The following is a 20,675-nucleotide window of genomic DNA, read 5'->3' on the forward strand; positions in this document are numbered from 1 at the left end:
CACCTTCACATCTTTCCACAGTGCTGATTGTTTCCAGCACCCACTTATATGCCTGTTTAACCACACTATTCTACACAGGCTAAGGTTGCTTACAGCTCCACTTTTTGTTTTCTTCTCCATGTAGTTTTACCCCTTCTGTGTTCTTGTAGTATTTTCTTCCCCTACTTGTTTTCTCCCATCCCCTGCTTCCCAGATGAACTCTTGGATGGCATATCAAGACAGCTAGGAGGCAGAGGATGCCATGTGGTAAGGAGGCCATTGCTGCCTTGACTCCAGTGGCTTTATAGAGAATGTTTCCTAGTTGCACTGCTAGAATAGTTGAGAAACTGTACAATGTTTCAGAAATGCACTACGGGCATAAATAAAATATGTTAAGATGACCATGTTAAAGCATGATGCAGATGATTGCACATCTTTTGACTGCCATCTAGACAAAGACAGCATCACCTGAAATACCCTGTTACTGTTTCATTTCCCTGAGACTCTGAAGCTCATAGCACTTTAGGACAGAAACAGCTCTGCCCCCTTGGGGTAAACATCTGTTGTACCAGGAATCTGGAATCTGCAGTTCACACAGGTCAGCTCATGTGCCAATGCCTTCACCCAAACACAGCTGGCACCCTGAGCCTGTGGAGAACAACTCTATCTACAAACCTCCTCAGCCCCAAAGTCACACTGATTCCAGTCTCCTGCAGCCTTGGTCCCTGCTTCGTATGCTTTCCATGACATGTTCTTTATCTTTCTTCTTCCCTTCCAAGATCACTGCCAGCTCTGCAGATTAAGTCACTATGAACATATCAGACATATTAACAAAATTGTCCCTGATTTTAATACACTCAAATAGATGGCACAAATGTAATAAAGACATTTTAACAGGTAGTTCGAAAACATTTTTCACAAATAAAATACAAAATATTGGTGTCTCAACATGCACGTTCAAATTCTGTGCTAACACCAAATATCTTAAGGGTAATGATGAGCTAATTAAAGATGGGTTTATTGTAATACGATGTAAGCTAACATTTGGTGACACAATTTAAGTTGGAAAGAAAACACCCAACTACAATGCAAAACGGACATGGTTTTATATAAACAGAGAAGAAAGTTCTCTGTCTACCCAGAAAAGAGTGTACCTGTGAAAGCGAGCATGGCATCTTTAATGGTGTTTGTGTGTTCAAATGGTAAACAACTACTTATAAAAGGGTTGTTCAGTATATGGGCAATAAATAACAAGTTAAACACAAGAAACAAACAGTAGCAGCATTATACTGAGTCAAAGCTCAGCAATTACTTTACTCATAGTATGGAATTTGCAGAAACAAGTAAATCCAATAATGAAAACTGAGCTAGGCTTGACTTGCAAGTACATTACAAAGAACAAACCCACACTGGCTCCCAGCTGAGGGACCAGTTGACCAGAAGTCTTTCATCTTTAACTCCTTTGATTCTATTTAACAACATAAAGCATGAGATGTTACAGCAAATAGGGTGGTATGAAATATTCCATTGTGTTAGCAGAAGTCTATATTAAAACAAAAAACAACAGAAAAAAACACCCCTAAACGAATCTTGAATTTCTAGCACTAAAAATATACAGAGAACATTGCTCCTTTGGCGAGAGTTTATGTTCCCTGTTTGTTCACTCCGTGAGAAGCAGCGGGCAGCATAGCAGCATGGCAGGGGAGTTCTGCCTGGTACCATGAAATCATAGGGCTGGAATGTGCTTCAGTGGAGCTGCTAGGTCAGGGGATGGGAGCTGTGTGCTCCGAAGTACCGAAGTTGGAAAAGGATGAAAACAAAAGGAGTGAAGACTTCCCAATGGAGCAGAGTGAAAGCCACAAGACATGCAGCTCCAGCCCACAGGCACTCACTCATTCAGACATCTGTAGTAAGCACAGTGTGAGCCTGCTGTTCGTATGTTTAACTCTGTATGGTGTGTGCACCTACACCACTAGTGCTGCATGTTAATCTACACTCCTGTTAAGAGCATGGGATCCGACAGACGTTTTAACATCCATTGCTTGTTTTCTCTCAATAAGACATCTGCAAGGCGATTCCAAACACCACAGTGCATTTCCTGGCTGCACTTCTAAACAAGTTTGGTCTAAAGCCTGTTAAGGATCAGGTGTCTTCTTACCTACCTTCTTTTTCAGTAGTGAATGAGCAACTGCTGCTCCTTGAACTGGAAGAGTTCGAGAGCATTTACTTGTCAGCTGCTATCAGGAATAAGCATGACATTGTTGTCGCAGAGTGTGATGATCCCAATACCCTGCATCTATTCTGAATGCCAAAGGCTATACTGGAAAAGACGACACCTTCCCAAAGCCAGTGCTGCTGTTTTGGACCAATGCTGCGCTTTTCTCAACAGGTCACAAGTGCAGTAAGGAGAGCTAGAATTGTCAAGGAATCAATATGGCAGTCAAAACTACAATCATTCACTGTACATATGAGACAAGTGTGCCAGAACTGGAGAACACAAAAAAGTTGCTAGAGTTAAGGAAACGCCATTTGTATGTCTCCTAAAGTCTACTGCAAACAGTTTTATTTTGAAAGCTAAGGTGTTTATAGCATGCTTGTCTAACCAAAATAATTCTTGAAAGAATATTACTAAAATCAATGAAATACTGTTCAGTTACATAGGGAAATATCTGCATGATACACAACTTTCTCATGTTAGTTATGGCATGGGCAGACTGGCTCAAGCAGCACTGAACCTTATTATCTTTGAAAGAAACATGCAGACTGCCTAAAGTTTATATGTACAACAATCTACCAAAGCAAGAAATTGTTTGAAGAAGAGAAGGGGGTATTCAAAAATACGGCTACCTTTGACCTAAGGGGAACTTACCCTTAGGTTTTTGTCCTTGGTGGACCAAACTGTTTTCACATATTGAGCAGTCATGTTACGTCAAGAAACAGTCCCTTTCACAAGTTATAGGAACCCTAGGGAAGGAGGATTTCAGGGGTTAAGATGTATACCTCAGAAAACAGACACATGACTCTCTCATCTGTTAAAGAGCACACAGAGAAGCTTCCAAGCTCTTCAGCAACCCAGCAGCACGTTAGAGCAGCTATGCAGTCCTTTCGATGCTGGTAGCTGTACAGATTGCATTTCCAATTGTGTTTAAAAGCTTTTTGCAACCTCCAGAGCAGGATGCCATATGCTCCTTAAACTATTTGCAGCTGTAGAAGAAGTTTCACAATAAAGTTTCTCTTTTTCATTCCATGACTTTCAGCTGACTCAAATTTACTTTGTTAATACCCTCTAATTTAGACATCTGTACAATTTGAGTACATATTACTCAGATATAGGTATAATTGATATCCAAACAAAACAACAGCTACAAGACATCTTCAAAAGAAAAAAAAAAAAGCCCATGTAAAACAATTACATACTTAAAAATTAAATTAAAATACATAATAGTTTCTTCAAAGAAATCTGGAAAAATGTATTTCTTTAAAATTAAAGATTACAGACTGTGGAAAGTAGAGAGTTTAAGACTATTTTACAAACAAGCATGGAAATGTACAACTAGCTATAATCTAGCATTGCTTTACCAAACTAAAAATCAAGTGGAAAGCAAAACACATGTCCATTACTAAAAGCATTTCATTATATCACTGACCATGAACTTACCGGGCTCTTTCCATGAGCTCAGCACCACATCTGCACCTTTTAAAAGGGCAAGTCTTCTTTTGTTTATTAGTATAAGAAGCCACCTCTCTCTCCTTTAAAATTATAGGAAGTTGCTTTTTTTTTAAAAAAGAGATTTTTTAGATTCTTCACCAGGAAGAATTTATTTATTTATATATTTTAATTTGTCAGGCTAAGACCCAGGCAAGCTCAAGTATGAACTGTCTTCATACTGCAAGACACAGCACAGACACAAATATAGCCATTTCGTGAGGGAACCTGTGATTTGGGAAGCCTCAGACTTCACTCACTCAAAGATTCAAGCAGATCAAAAAACCTCTGTGTCACTCTAATCAATTCTTTGTATCCTGACTATGCCCATCATGTTTAGCTTTATGAATTCTGGGAGAGCTGAATCTAAGTTAGATATATTTATCTGGCATGGTCAACAGAAATCTGCCTCTCAAACACGCAGCAGAATCAGTCGTAATGCAATTAATTTGATTCTCAAAAGGAATTACACAAATAAAATGAAGTAAAAGCATTCACAGGAATTAAGCTCCTCTTCTTCATAACTTCTTTATAACTTTATTTATAACATAAAGATTGCAATCATACACTTAAAAAGATGTCAGATGAAGACAAACCTACAAGTATAAAAAAATCTTATGCCAATAATTGAATCTCTTCCATGTTTTAAAAAGAGAAAAAAACTAGCATCTGTTCAAGGAGATAGGAGAAAACTGCCCATTAGCAATTCTCAGGACTGCTTTCTCCTTTTCATTTGGCATAGGAAATATTTAGATAATTTCATCAGAATTCAGCTGATAGGAGTCTGTTATAGAGCTACGGTTTGACACGACAGACCATAATAAGACTATGGCATTAACCCTGGCCTAGAACTACAGAGGCAGTACATCTCAGTTTTTCAATCTAGTGGTACCCAGGGAAGGGGGAGATGGACACTTGTATTTTCAAGACACCCCCCCCTCCACCCAGATATAGAGATATAAAAATCAACTCCTGGAGAATCTGCTAATTGTATCGTCTGAGTAACAGAGCATAAAGGTGAGGTTTCTGAATAATTCCTTCGGTCTGTTCATAAATCTAACCCAGCAAGCTAACTGATGGGAGACTCCTGCATCTACATAATATATCTAATTAATATTTTCATTTTTAGATTAATTAAAAGAAAAACAACTCGGTCACAAGCTCACCTTTGGGCTGAAACACGAGCAATAGTTTTCAGAGCTAAAAACCTCATCATTACAGAAGATTGCAGCAGTATTACAATAGCTGTAACAGAACAACAGCTGCAGCAGCAATCACCCTGCAACCCACAGCGATGGTTGCTTTTCACATGCTATAGCATTTAGCCCCTCCGCTTTATTTTGATAGCCATGTAGTCAGGGCAGAACAGGTGAAGAGGCGAGCGAAGACTGCAGCATCCGAGCTAATTCTAAACACAGGTGGCGGGCAAGACGGAGAGAACAGGAAGTCGACAGGAGAATCGCTGCTGACACATACGACAGGCAAGATTGATGGCTTCCCTCTCTAGTTTTCCCCACTGTGTAGGCACGCAGGGGGTGGGGGAAAGGGACGGAGAAGCTGCTGTGCTGGCGACATAACACACCGCACAGCCGCCTCAGCGCTAGCACTGATTAATGAGACTGGAACGACTCAGGAAACAGCAAAGGATCATTCACAGACATTGCTCTTCTTGTTATAATTTTATCCGCGGCGGTTCATTTAGCCCTAGCTGTCCCAAACTGAAGCAAGTTCAAAGTTGCCAGAAAAAAAAAAAGCAAATGTGAAAGTCAGGGGGAAGAAAGAGCAGTATTAAGTAAACACAGACTCGAGTAAAACACACAAATTAGAAATTTTCAAATTTCAAACGTGAAGATCCTCCCAACAGGGATCAAAAAGGGAGGAAAAAACAAACAAACAAACAAAAAAAAAACAACAAAAAACGAAAAACTTGCCTCAACCTCAAAGACAAAAGAAATTCTTGGGCTGACAAAAGTTCCCAACTACTGCATTTTTTGCATCTGTCTATGATTTTTTATTTCCCTCATTAATACTTTACAACTTCAAAGCTCTCGTTTCTAAAACGATACGCTGGCTTAGCAGAAAACTGTCTTCAACCAGCTATTAAGCAGCAAAATGCAGGGAAACCAGAAGTCAGATTTTACTAGCCAAAGCATATATTTTAAAGCCTAATTGGGACAATTTAAGTGTTAATGCCACTAGAAATCAGAAAAAAAATGTAAGAGGGAACCTTAGAAGCAGTCTATGTACTACAGGGTTTTCCTCATTTATTGCCTCTTAAGCAATTACTTCTCCAAAAAGTTGCTGTGGAAGCCTTTAAAACATGTTTATCTCGATCTCTTAATTCAATACATCAAATTCATCTGGTACAAATGCTATTTCATCATGCTTAATTCTTAAATTTAGGGATTAAAGAGCTAACATTAAATTAGAAAGAAAACATATTTATACCAGAGCAAGATTTCAGATTAATAGCTTCTCAGAAGGGCTTAACTCACTGCTCAGAAACCGAAATAAATTAAGATTTAAAGAGCACTGCCTGGTACCCCTTTCTTGAATGTCAAATACATTTATATTTAAACTTAAGTAAGATTTTAATATTTATATTTAAAATGAGAAACACATTTAAAGGAGAAACATTTACAGCATACACTAACCCCACTCTATAAATTTAACTCTGCCCTCTAGGGCTAGCAAAAGACGGCAGTGTAACTGCGTTTGGGTTAGGCTGCCCTCTCATGCTGCCTCCTTGAAGATGACTAAGCGAATGGATCCTTTCATGTGGTGCGCTGTGTCCCACAAACGTATTCTCCCATTTGCCTTTATGAGCTCCACGTGCCACTCGACGTGCTAGTGACAGCTGTACTGACAGGCGCAAGGATTATCTGTGGCAGGTTGCCGCAGTCCACACCACCGCACCGCAGAGTCACCTCCGAGCCCAAGGCATCGCAGGCCTGTCCCCCTCTGTGCAGCGTTAAACAGGTGACACAAACTTCAGCTAAGGGACAGCGAAGCAGCCGGCAGCCTACAAAACAGAAGAGTTGGCTCAAATACCCCGCAGAGGTCTTAGCACAAGAGGCAGTGTTAATCTTTGACAGGGCGGGAAGGGTTTGCTCGCAGTGGGTGAAGTAAGCAAGCACTGGTCCTGCACGCAGCCAGCTGTTGTGACCGATCCTACTCGAAAACACAACGCCTCCCTGAGCAAGGCCACAGACCCATAGCTTGATTTTTGCGTGCTGTGCTCCCTACAGCTCTCCAGATCAAGTGGATGGACAGCATGCCATGGCACCTGTCCAAAGCTGTGGCATAACCCAGAGGGGCACAGCTCCTGAGCAATGCACACGGACTCAGGCACTGCTGCTGCACCGCCTGGTTCCAAAGCCATGCGCTGAACTGCAGCCGATGGTCTCAAACAGCACAAGACAGGCAGCACCCTCCCTTTTTTAAAGCAATAAAGCTTTTTCAACCAACTACCTCTTCACACATTAACTGCATTCACACATTAACTGCATCCATTAGCCAATTTCACCAAAACCCAGTGAAATACCCAGTTAGTGCCTCTCCAGCAGGAGGCTGCAGGGGGAGCTAAGCCTGCTGGACAACCAGCAGGAGGCTTCTGGCCAGCTGGGCAAGGCACCAAGGTCAGGCCAGCCCCATGCACGCTACCTCCAGATCCCTTAGGTGACACACACAATGATCAAAGCTGGAAGTATGATAGTTACACAGTACTGTAGGCAGCGCTTGCAAGGCAAAGGGAAAAGAAGAGGGAGTTACACAGGCTTATTTCATTGCGGAGAACACACCTAAGACACACACCCATAGAAAAGTTTACTGAACTTTTTGCTGAATGAGCAGCAATCAAATAATAAACACTTGAAGGCACAGATTCCTGGAGACTGGAGACAATCCTCTGATGTATCCACCAGGTCTGCCTTCCTCCTGATCCAGCTGCAGCCCCATGGGCCGTACAAAGCACACTTGCACAGCAGCAGCGGGCCAGGAGAGAGCAGAGCGGCTTCTACTCCACGCTGGGACCTCACCCAAGAGTTACTCTGCATTAGTCAGAGTAACTGCAATTTTTGGAAAATACAGGAAGTAATTTTAAGAACCTAGAAGAAATTACAGCTATAAACAGCAAACAGCAGTACTTCTCAAGATCTAGCGATGCCAGACTTTTCTAATAACCTTCTACAGCAGAAGAGATGCTAGTATGGAGAAGTATTAAAGGTTATATCCTGATTTTTAGGGTCTCAATTTCCCATAAGCTACAGAAATAGCACCTAGACAAAATACTACATGCTAGGGGGTGGAATTGGACAGCAAAAAAACAAAGAAACAAAACAGCATTTATTGATGGCTTACAGTGGGTGTGGAAAGATAAACCAATTGCAGATTTGCAGGGTTTCATCTGGGGTCCAGTATTACTCAGTACTTTAGTATCTTCATTAATAATCTTGATGATGAAATAAAGAGTATTCATTAAATCTGCAGACACCAAGCTGGAAGGGCTCAAAGAGATCTTGATAGAGGGGCAAAATGGTCTGAAAAAATGGGATGCTCTTTACCAGGACAATGGACATGGATATATACAGTGAGAAATACTGAACTGCATAAATACAAGGAGAACAGCTGTTCAGGCAACAACTGCAGAACAGGATCTGAAGTTTATAACACTTCAGAAAGTGAAGACTTAATGCCATGCTTATGCAAAAACACAGATTAATCAACTACAGCAAAAATCGCACAGGAATACATTGACAGAATCAAAATCGAAAAGCACAGAACAAATCTCTCACCCTACTCACGATGACGACTGCCTCAAGCTGTAGCAGTGGGCCACGATCTGGGTCTGCATTTCAAAACAGTGGTAGAAAAAGGCCACAGATGTGTAACCAAATCTAATGAGAGACCTCAGAAATAAGACTATTAAGGAAAGCCTAAAAGAACTGAGGCTTAGTCCAATGGAAGGAAAATTGAGGAGAGACAAGATTTTAAACATGCCTTAAATACATAGTCCTCTGCATATGACTTTTGAGACCACAGTTAATAGGGTAAGAAAAAATGAGCTTAAGTTGCAGTAAGAAAGATTCAGACCAGATGTAAAGAAAACTTCAACAGCAAGAAAAAGAAAACATTTCAGAAGAGTGCTTACAGAGGTTCTGATTGCCTAACAGTAATGAAATAGTTATAAGAAAATATTATATGAGATGTGTTGATAAAGACATAGGACAGCTCACTTTTATTTTGGGACAGCGGAAGCACCAGATCACCTCTAGGTAGGTCTCTCCCAGTTCTTTGAGCCTATGATTTTATGTAACCATGACTAAGGTCAAAGTGAGATGAACGAAGATAGAAGACAGCTCTACGTAGACTGGCTAGATCTCACGGTAGCTCAAGATGCAAGTCCTTCTACCAGCATTTAACAAAATTTGAGGTTTGAAGCCTTTTCACAGGTAGCAGCTATACACTGACTTGCTTTGCAAGACCATTCTGTGTTGCTGAAAGATGTGAAATCCTGGTTAACGTTAACTGCTTGCAATCTGGTAAATACCCATATTCAGAAATGTACACTGCTTTAATAGAATAAAACTGATAGCCACCATTGAAGAATTAGCACTCATTTTGCTACAGGAGACCAACATTAATAAAGTCATAAATTATTTATAAATTATAGTTATAGCTTATTTGAACACATTTTAAGTATTGAAAACATTGCACTCTTAAAACAAACAAACAAAAAAGCTAAAGAATGCCCCCATAACTAAATACTTTCCTCCCAGAGAAACTGGAGAAGTTTTATGTTTTTGATCACATTAGTATAAAAAAATCTTAAAACATCTGATGACTGTTGATTCTCCTCTGACCTCTAGCTGAAAGAGAGTTCATTATATTTCTTATATATTTTGTTTGAATGAAGAGTCTGCCTGCTACCAAGATTGCCCTATGGGATAAAAACAAAGACTATCAACTTACATCTAGAGAGATGTTTTTTAAAAAATAAAAATTCCAAAGAAAAGTTATGTTTCTTCAGAATATTATCATAGAAACTCAAAGAGTAGTTCATTTCCCCTCCATTATTTTATTTGGCAATTACCTTTAGCTGGGAAAAGTTGTCTTCATTTCACATGGGGCCAAAATTAACACAGCTGTTTAAAAATTTTCACCTTGTGGTCACTGTCTGAAAAGGAAAATTTTAAAACCACCTGATGACTGTTGGAAGAACTTACAAAGTAGAAGTCTCAGTAAATTCGCTAATGGCATACTCATGCACAAAGAAAATGCCCCAACTGGTCCTCCTTGATAGCTCTCCTAAGCATAGACCAGTTGAATACTTTAGGCAGAATAATCACTTTTATTAAGGACTTCTACAGCATTAAAAAACAAAACATTTTCTGAAGTGAGAAAGGTAATACTTGGAACTTCGTTTAAATTGTTTTTAATGTCTGTCCCAAAATCACCAGATCAGGCTGTTTCCACAGAAAGGACAAACAAAGAACAAGGAATGGATGAGGGGGACAAAAACAGGAAGGTTCATTTATACTCAGGTCTTGCCCTCAAAGATGGATGTAGCCAAGGCATGATCCTGAGTTCTGGAGCACAGAAGCTCATCTGGAAGCTTCAGCTCGGATACAAGTACTGACCCCAAAGACAGTGGTCAATATAGCCAATAAAAAAAATGGTCAAAATAGTCAATAACAGCTATATGCTTTCCCTAAGGAATTGTATCTAAGGTTGGGTTGAAGATAGGATGAGTGTAGTATCTAGATTTCCATTGCCTGTGCTGGAAAGAGTAGGCAAGCAACTACTGAATTTACCACTGCTGAAATGTTCATTATACAGAGCAAATTCTTTGCTTACAAAAGAATTATTATTTTTTTTATATATATTTTTTTATTTTGCGGATTTGTAGTGGTACATTTAAGGGTTATCATGATTGAGGCCTACTGCATGTAAAAGTTTGCAGAACGTTATGTGTGAGATTAGAATAGCTGCACGAACTCCATCCATGTCACATCATACCATCACAGTCCCAACCGTGATGCACTTTGAGCCCAGAAATGTCAAATAAAAAGTTCCCCAGTTCCTGGGTGACACTGATTTATTTTAAAGATGGAATCTCCCTCACTAACTTACCTGTATTACCCAAACTGGCCCACAGGAAACCAGAAAAAATGCCGACCCTCAGGTTGGATATACCATTTGTACATTGGTGTAAAAGCAGACTGTACTGCAGTTATACCAGAGACATATATTATTCCATTCTGCTTTGAATGTATTCTGCTAAAGACTCAAAATCCATTTAGCATGGCCGTGAACTGTAAAAATGTCACTCTGAAGTGAGGAACACCACCTTTGGCTGTTCTGACCTTGCTTAATGTTTGATGAACATGGAAAGTGCTGACATTGCTTTAACTCTGCAAAGATGTCAAATGTGAATATATTCTAAAACAACAAAAAACATTAGAAATATATGGAGACCAGAAGTGTACTCATTCTTGGTGGTAGCAATTACATAGGTTAATTTGTAGCCAGCAGAGATGCAAAATGAGATTTGGTTAGGAATTCAGAGGGCTGGACCCTTCATTCCCTTTACATAAGCAACAAAGAGGCTTTGAAATGTTTGAAACCTTTTTGTTCTTCTGTGCAAAAGGAAAGCACCCTATGGATGCCTATTAAGTAAAGTCTTTCCACATCTTGGCAAGTATGTGATTTCAAGAAAAATATTTGCAAATGGATAACCCAATTCAAGTAGAAGTCAGAAGACCACCTTTGAAAGAAACTTTGATGTGGCTATAAAAAGATTATATTTAGGAAGGATAGAATAATGTGTTTCTGTCATCAAAAGTTTGTAGCTGCCCATAATTCTTTGCTGATGTTAATGTAAAAAGCAATGCCGGTAAGCAGAAAAGGGAATGCCCATGAGACCTTCTAGGATTAAGGAAGAATCCCTCAAAAGAACTGTTTCTGCTGTTGGATAAGCTCAAAACAGGCTATTTAGCAACCTCACTGCCAAAGGACAGTGATATTAGAGTATCTGTGAGCATGAAAGCAAGTGACAGAAATAGTCGCTATGTGAACCTTTGGTCATTTGGACCAAATCATCACTCCTGAGATAATTTGGAAGCCTGAAATCTTATTAACACAGAAATGTTGAAATATCTTTTTCAAGGCAGAGCTACATGGCAGATGTCAAAGTCAGAACTACACACCTGGCAAAAGGAAAAAGATGGTGGTGACCTTAGAAGCTGTGAAGATGCTAGCAACTCAAGTTTTCTGAAAGCTGGCCAGTAACTTTCTAAATGAGATCAACAGCTCAACATCCAGATTGTTGGGAGAATGCTATGAAGACCAAGGTATAACGACATTTGATTGTCACTGAGAGCATGTGACCAGAAACAACAGTAAGAAGAATGTACTGATTGGATTCAGAACCACATTTTAATACTCCATCTGTCAGAGTGGAAGTACATATACAATCTCATCTCACTTTAGCTTCTGCATACTTCTGGGAATTAGAAGCATTATACAGGAGCTTTGAGCCTCAGAAACGGAAGCTTATTCACTACTTACCCTTGGGATCTTTCTGCACAGGAACTGAAATATTGACACACACCTAGGTAGGATTACCCCCCTTTGAAAGCTCAATAAGAAGCACTTACGTTACCTTCTAATGTGTACTATAAGGCTGCAAACCCCTCATCTATAAACTAGTTAATGTAAACAAAACAATTCTATTCTGTACAGTAATAGAAGTGCTATCTAAATACAAATGGAGCATTACAGGGTTTTATCTGCCTGGTTATGAAAAAAAAAAAACATCAATATCCTGGGTAGTGGTTTGTAACATGACCTACGTGCAACACCACGAAAACTGAGGAACCCCCTATTAGTGGTCCCTGCACACAACTCAAATTCTTTATTCAGACATCGTGCAGATATCACTGAAACACTTGGATCAACTTCACCTTTGCAATGCTTGTGACAGCTCCATGCAGTGGAAGCAAGCCCTAGCATAATTAAAAAAAAAAGCCCTTGAGGTTAAAAGTTAAAAACAGACATTTGATTTCTGGTAGCAACCATATATATAATTCCCCTCCTTTCTTCCCCTTGTAGTAAGAAGTTCGATATACTCTCAAGGTAGACAACTCTGGGGACAAAAATGCATTGAATTGAGTCCAGTAGATGAAATGGATTTGCTTGATACAACACAAAGTGATAAGATTTCCTACAAGAGTCGTCCAAGCAGGGGACTCTAAGAATGGTATTGCTGCAGTTACTAACAGTTAACGGCTCAAATAACCAGAAGGAAAACAATTTCAATTCACTACTTACAAACTCAGCAGAGCTCAAAAAACAAATGATCTAAGGTGACATAACTGACTTAAAGTTTAGGGGTTTTCTTCACTTCAGCTTCTGATTCTACTGTAATTTGAGTCAACTCCATAAAATGCTTGTTCATCTAACCCTGGAGTCCCAGGATAAACCACAACTTGTGTCATGGAAAAAGTAATTGTTGAAGGTCTAGAATAGCACTTGCCGTATTAGTAAATGGAAATTCTATCTGCCAAAGAAACGGCATTAAAACAAGACCCCCGGTCTACAGTCTAGAGACAGAGGTGATCCACTACAGACTGCACAATTCATGATACGTTTGTCCAATATATGCACCACAGAAATGTACACAGAAATTCAACATCCAGGACTGCCAGTGTAGCATCTTTCATTAAACTCACTCTACAAAAACAAGTTAATAAAAACAGAAGTCTCTCAAGAGAAAAAAACAGGCTCAGCCAAGCGACTAAAAGCAAGGGCCAGAGGGGGAAAGAATGGTGGGACTCTACCCAAGCCCTGCCAAGATGCCAGAATAAAGGGCTGTTTCCTGCTAAAACAGTCTACATTTGCCAGACTTTATTGTTAGAACTCCATTATGGAAATGAATAGGGCCAGTTCACGCCTCAAAGATGCTTCATTTCTGTCTACAATGGGGGGCTCTCTCTTGTGTAGCTACAACAGTGGCCAAAATTTGCTACAGACGAAGCCCTAAGTAATGCAGATTAGGGGAAGTCTCTCTCCAAGTGGAAATTCTAATAAATCTGTGTGGAAATTTGAGTGCTCCCAAACCCAGTGAAGACTCGAGAAATATATATTCTCACTGCATACTAACTTCCTTTCACCTTCGAAAATGGTACACAAGATAATGGTTTCATTCTGGCACAGAGAACACCTTCAATACTATCTAAAAGATAAGGCATATTTCCTACATGCAAATTACTTTGTGATTCAAAATAAAACAAATTACTGATTAGGAAAGAATTCATTAATTTCCAAACTGGATAAAATATGCTAAAGTTTTAATCCAGAGGCTGGAACATGTTGCTAAATCCAATTGATTCCTGGAGCAGTTGGGTAACTGAACCATGAGCACCTATGCCCATCAGCAATAGCCAAAAAGCTAACATTTAAGAAAATGAGAAATTAAATATATAAATTCAGTATCAATTTCTGTGCATGAATCCACATAGAAGCCACTCCAATTTGGAAGGTACTTCTCATGTCTCTTAGATCTTTCCTAAAGGTCCTGTAAATTACAACATATTGAACATACTGGACACCAGGACATGGCACAGGTTTTTGCTATCAAATAGGCATTTGGATTTCCAGCTTTTTTCTCAGTTAAGAGCACTTTGCTGCCTCCAACCTTCATGCTCCCTAGAAGAAAGAGATGCTACACCAGGGACTACCACAATCATAAATCCAAGGCAGGCACTTAAACTCTTTGCTCATCTCAGTACATGAGTGCCTGGATGGTCGTTCTGAAGTTGACCTGCTGCAGTAACCTGTGTACAACCACAGCTTGTTACATGCATCTGGGGACTAATTTCATTAATGATTAACAAAGTGATCCCTATGTAACAGCAACAAATTCAAGATGGGAACATGGTCTCCTTTAAAGAGTTTGCATTTCATTTATAAAAAAGCTGAATGATATTAAGCATTGAGCTCTAGCTTCCACTATAGTTTTAACTCCAGCCTTTGACATTTGTAAGGATTAGAGCCTGGTTCTTTCAGTTACCACCTTTCTCCCTAACTCATACAGTAACTATAGCTAAAAATATTCAAGATTAAATTTGCAATTTGGGAAAATGCATTTTAGCGGTTCTCTCTAAAACAACCCTTCAATTTTTATCTTTGATGCCTTTTTCACAGCAATCTTCATTAAAAAAATATGAAACATGACCAATCGTTAACATAACCAGCACAGTAACAATGGAGTGATCAGGTGGCCTGAATACAGAAAGAACAATAGTTCATCAAAAAATGAATCATATTTCATCAACACCAACCAGTTTGAAGATCTTTTAAAGTACTAAGAATGCTGGCGTTCACAGAGGCCTAACAAAGTATCAGGAGACCAAAGAAGGACAAATGTCATTCCTGTCTCCAAAAATACAAGCGATGATAAAAGAGGCAGCCTGGAAGGTAGTCTGCTTAGCATAAATTCTCAGTGAACAAAACCCATTTTTTGTAATTCCCTGGAACATAACTAGAGGGAAAAAAAACAATAGCAAACACGGACTTCTTAAGAGCAAAGCATGCCCGACTAAGGAGTCTAACCTTGGCCTCTGGAAGCTGCCACAGCAGAGGAAGAAACAGTAAGTGCACCTTGATTTTAGCACCGTCTTTGGTCACAAACTGTGACCAAAAAGCAAGCTAGGGAAATGGATTTATCCTGTGGCATATTTTTGGCTATTAACTCATGTAAAGGTACAGGTACACTCCTAACTGAGCTGCTGAGTTTACCAACACATTGGCTAAGATTCCTTGGATTTGAAGGTCGTTTTTGCGATGGTCCTGACTAAACATTCACCGGGGATGTTTTCTGTGCAGCACTCTAAAAGAGGCAGGAGCAGCACCCTTGGGACTGCTGGACTCAAATCAATCTTTTCTCTGTATGACCTGGACAGTGCCTGACAGACTCACTGTCCTGAGTTTTGTTATAGCTAATCCAAATTTGATTACAAGGAAAAAAATAAAAAGGGCTGAATTCTAATACCAAAGATGAAAGTATTTTGTATTAAAATAAGACATCCCTTGTGGCTATAAGAAGTAGTTCTGTATCACTGAAAGCTAAAAGAAAATCCACTTTCCAGCGAAGCAGAATGCTGCTAAAGTTGGTAAGAGATGGAGGTTGTAGGATATCAAAGCACACAGGTTACCAGAGACAATACCACCTCTGCAACAGATCATATGTGAAGGCCAGGGAAGGCTTATGCATAGAAGAGGGAATGTCAGGGTAGGAGAAAAAGAAGCAAAATGAAAAGTTAGTGTTTTCTATAAAAGATGCTCTCAGAAAGAAAAACCACAGAGGTATTACAGTATTCTTATAAATAAGTGATAACTGCCTGGCTATTAGAACAGAAAAATGGTGCTAAAGGCTCCTGATATCTTCCAGAAGGCCAATAACATGTAAAAGTAGGCTTTTAGGCTAAAGGATGAAATTCTTCAATGTGAGGGTGGTGAGGCACTGGAACAGGTTGCCCAGAAAAGCTGTGGATACCCCCTCCCTGAAAGTATTCAAGGCCAGGCTGGATGGGACTTTGAGCAACCTGGTCTAGCGGGAAGTGTCCCTGCCTATGGCAGGGGAGTTGTAATTAGGCAATCTTTAAGGTCCCTTCCAACCCGAACAATTCTATGATTGTATGGATTCTACCTGGGTACCTGGAAAACCAGCTAGTGGTGCATGAGAACCAATAACCAAAAGCAAGACCTCATAATTCTTCTACTTAACTAAGACAACATAAACAGTAAAGTGTGTCTGAAACATACTATATAGCAACAGTGATGTAGATCTGAACAAAGCAGAGTCTGAAGGGGACACATACAATGCTGTCTAGACTTCTCTTTGACCAAATCATAAGTCCATTTTGAGGTGTAAAGGAGAAAAGAAATATCCTGTCCAAGAGCTTAAGTTCACACCGGTACAAAAATGCTTGGCAGTTAGTCACAGACATTGGTAGTACTGCTGACAGGTAAGATTTTCTTCCCCAGTCACCTAACTACATATAGTTCATAAGTTCACCTCATTCACATACTCAGATTTTTTCATCAGTAGCTGTTGTGGTTAAGAATGTCCTGTTGTGGTTAAGAATGCCCTTTGCTGACAGGACTAAAACTCTGCTAATTCATATTTTATCAAGTCAGACACCAACTGACTTACCTTACATTGCATTTTCCTACTGATACTTTAGGCTATAGTTGGATTTCTCATAATATTATTAGTAATTCCCTGTTGTACCTGCTAGTTGCCATCTTTAAGACTCTATGATCAAAGAAAAAAACTTGATGAAATGATTTCCCATAACCCTGGCTTACAGACCACTGATGAGCAGTAAGTCAAGGAGTACGAAAGTAAGGTCTTAAAAGTCAAGATCCACAGAATATAATTAACCTCTCCAACAAAATGTTACTTTCTTCTTAACGATGTATATTGTGTTTACATGTTCCAGTCGTGTAGTAAAAATACTTACAACACCAGGAACTTTTACACAGCAGGATAAATCCAGCCTAATGATGAACTGTTTACTCCAGTGAAGCACAGCTGAAATCACAGAAATTGCATCTTCTAATAACAATGACTACATTATTGAATGCTTAAAATATCAAGTCTTTTAGGGTCCAAAAAGTACATATGACTGAAGCTTGAAGACAAACACATTTCCAGCTTGAAATTTGAATCTTTTGCATTAGCACACAGCAAATAAATGATCGACCCATTCCAAGCTGTCTGACGTAATAGTTGAACTACACCAAAGTGCAGTCTGGCAATAGGAACAGCAATAGGAATAAATTAGGAAGCCAGTTTTTTTTTCTTCACATTAGAGTGCAATTCTTAGTAGGTAGCCATAAGAGGGCACTTAAAGTGAAAGTGACAAAAGCCCACGACATATTGGACTTGCAAATTTGAAAACAAAACAAAAAAAAAACAATTCAAATTACCACTATTGTCTGTGGGAGTGTGGGAGTACAGTAAGAAGTAGTAAGAAGTTACATAATACTAACTTTGAGCTTCTTGGTTTTTAAATTAAAAACATGTATAGAATAATAGGAAGGAATTACATTCTCACATACACAGCACATCTAAAGGAAAACAGGTAAGAGTAAAGACGTGACAAAGCACCTGATGAGTAATCTTGACCTAATGGGCAACTTTAACCTGGCAAATAAGTTCAAGTCAGAGAGAATATTAAGACGTAACAAAGCCAAGTCTACTCAGAGCAGATTTGTCTACTATGCAGAATAGAACAACCTTTTCAAGAGGCATGAAGGCAGGGGAAATTACCTGTTAGGATACTGATTGGAACCCAAAGAGCTACAGTGAGTAGCTGAAAAGACAGGCATGTACAAACCTTTTTACTACTTTTGATAAATTTTGCAGTTCTTGTTCTAAAAATTAGAAGTTGTTTGTCGCATCTTTGCAAGATCTGCATGTTGCTTGCTTTGGCAAATGTATTACAGGGACAATGTAATTGTTCAAAACATGAAGGGTTATAAACCTAGGATGACTTAGGTACACATCGATGAAATGAAATCAAAGCACCTAAAGGAATGGAAATACCTAACAAGCTTATTGAGTATGACATGTCAAGACCCTTCAGGTCTTCCATATGGTTAACATTCAGAATAGTCTTATACACAAAATTAATTCCAAAACAAAGAAAAATAAAATGTAAATGGACACCTTACACCTGCCCCATAATAATATCTAGTAGGAATTTTACAATTATTACGTGAAATATCACTTATTAAAGTTTTCTATGGGATAACAGATTCTTCCTCTTTCCCTCCCACTCGCTCTCCTCAACAGAGTGCTCCTTTCAAAACAGGGCATCATGGTCATTTGCATGCTATGAACTGTGTTGACAAGAAACTGAGATGTGACCTCATTTCTTAAATTTAACCTTCAAAATCCTAGTTCTGAAATAATCCAAACATCCCTGCAACTTGAAACTTACCAAAACTTAACGATATGTAAAGATTTTTTTTTTTTCATATTAGTGTATTTTTTTGGATTGAAATTTTCAGAACAACTTTGTGATGGAGGGGAATACAGTTGCTGCAAGGTCACAGCCAGCAGGATCAGTGAGAAATTGGAAGTGGTATTTGACCTTTCACTTCTCCCCCTGGGCACCCTGAGATGCAGGTTGTCTGCGCTGACACCCATTCTAGATGAATTGCTCCACTATAGAAACATAGAATATCATTTCAGATTTAGATGATATATAAACGTGACCATGATTTTCATGAAAAAGCCAACTGCCTCGCTATGAAAACAATGATTTATTATGATAGATTCATGGCATTACAGAACGGTTTAGGTTGGAAGGGACCTTAAAGCCCATCCAGTTCCAACCCCTCTGCCATGGGCAGGGACAGCTCCCACCAGCCCAGGCTGCCCAAAGCCCCATCCAGCCTGGCCCTGAGCACCTCCAGGGCTGGGGCACCCCCAGCTCTGTGCAGCCTGTGGGCAGCCCCACGGTCACACACGATTATTTGCCTTCTGCAGGGGGACCTCACAGCCCCCCCGGAACCCAGCGCTCGAGGCGAGCAGTGCCGGCCGGAGCCGCCCGGAGGAGCACCCACCGCCTCGCCCCGCCCCTGCGCATGCGCAGAGCCGGCCGCGGCCGCTGCGGGTGGGTACGGGCAGCCTGGCGATTGGGCAGGCCCGAGCCCGAGAGGCCGCGGAGGGCCCCGCGCCCGTCCCGGTGCCGTTACCTGGGCGAGGGTCCCGCGGCGCGCGGCCCGGATCAGCCCCCCCGGTGTCGCCATGGCTGGGACGGGGGGGGGAGGGGGGGAACGGGGAGGGGGAGGAGAGAACGAGGGCACAAGCCCGGAAGCGCCGGCGCATGCGCGCAGCGCCCCACAGTGGCGCTTCGGGGTGTGGGCAGTGCTCGGGCGGTCACGTGGTGGCCGGGCACCGCCCAGCGGGGGTGGGGGGAGGCAGCAGCCATGGCAACGGCTGGGCTAGGGGCGGTTAACGGGCCGCTGAGGTGGGGTTATGGCCGGCCCGGGTACCTCTGTGCAAATGCAGTGACACCACTCAGCACACAGGTGGTTATTCCCAGCAGCCAGCTCGGTGCTGGGCAAGATGAGCCCAAACCTTACCGCAGGCAACGTTTCCCACTGCTTTACAGTCCCTAACTGCAAAATCCTGAAGTGTTCTCAATAGTTAAAAGCACCATACATTTGTATAACCGTTTCCCCTTGGATGCATCAGTTAATAGCAATAACAATAAATAACATTTTTTACAGTTTACACTGCTTACAACATTGGACCCTAACCTCTATTTAGCTCCCCAGACTCTAAAACCGTAAAAAATTGCAAGGTTAGTGAGAAATCTGAGTCCAAAAACCATACGTGTAATTTTCTTTTCATCGTTTGTATCATCGCTATGAATGTTGGTCATAATTCGAGCTGAAAACTTCCTCTGTACAATGTCCGTCTTCCTCAGACATTTTGTTTAGCTTTTGGTTTCAGCAAAAATGTCAGCCTGTTTTTGAGAAAATCACATGAAACTGCTTGAATTGTAGGAGACATCAGAGAAGAAGCTGAAAAATAGAAAAGACCAGAGGATATTTTTTTGAGATTTTCCTGTCCTAAGGCCAAAACAAGCAAAAAAGTATTAGACAAGCTTGTGGCTGAACCACTGAAGTGAGACTGAAGACATGCTTTGAGTGAAGCATTGGGGAACAATCCAGGCAGTGGGAGGGATGTATGGATGCCTTAGCCTCTGTCTCCTGACCAGAACTTCATTCCATTGGAGAGTAATCAAAGCAGGTAGGGCTGTCTCAAAATAATAAGGTGAAGAGAGGGGTGCTAAAGAGAGAAGTGGAATATAAACCTAGCTTCAAAAGATGTAAAGAAAGTTGAGATGACGTGACAAGGAAATGTAGGCCATTCCTCACTTGTGAAGAGTTTAAAAACAAGCCCTTT

The 20,675-nt window shown here is 40.4% G+C and overlaps 1 protein-coding gene across 7 annotated transcripts in view; it reads right to left on the reverse strand.

The window, feature by feature from the left end:
• The window catches only part of WARS2 (tryptophanyl tRNA synthetase 2, mitochondrial), a 51,724-nt gene extending 32,154 nt beyond the window's left edge, over positions 1-19,570 (reverse strand). For 4 of the 7 annotated variants that reach the window (XR_014688868.1, XR_014688869.1, XR_014688870.1 and 1 more), the window contains exon 1: positions 19,457-19,570. Coding sequence is in view for 2 of the 7 variants with exons in the window: in XM_084507266.1 (XP_084363392.1) it covers positions 19,457-19,510 (54 nt within the window). In the remaining 5 variants the exon portion in view is untranslated. Of the gene's footprint in view, positions 1-2,848; positions 2,936-6,339; positions 6,708-9,776; positions 9,861-19,456 lie in introns of those variants that run through there. The other 3 variants (XM_084507268.1, XM_084507269.1, XM_084507267.1) reach the window with 3 other exon arrangements.
• Positions 19,571-20,675: the final 1,105 nt, after the last annotated feature.

Source organism: Aythya ferina (assembly GCF_964211825.1).
Source record: "Aythya ferina genome assembly, chromosome: 1".
In the NCBI taxonomy this organism is placed as follows: Eukaryota; Metazoa; Chordata; class Aves; order Anseriformes; family Anatidae; genus Aythya; species Aythya ferina.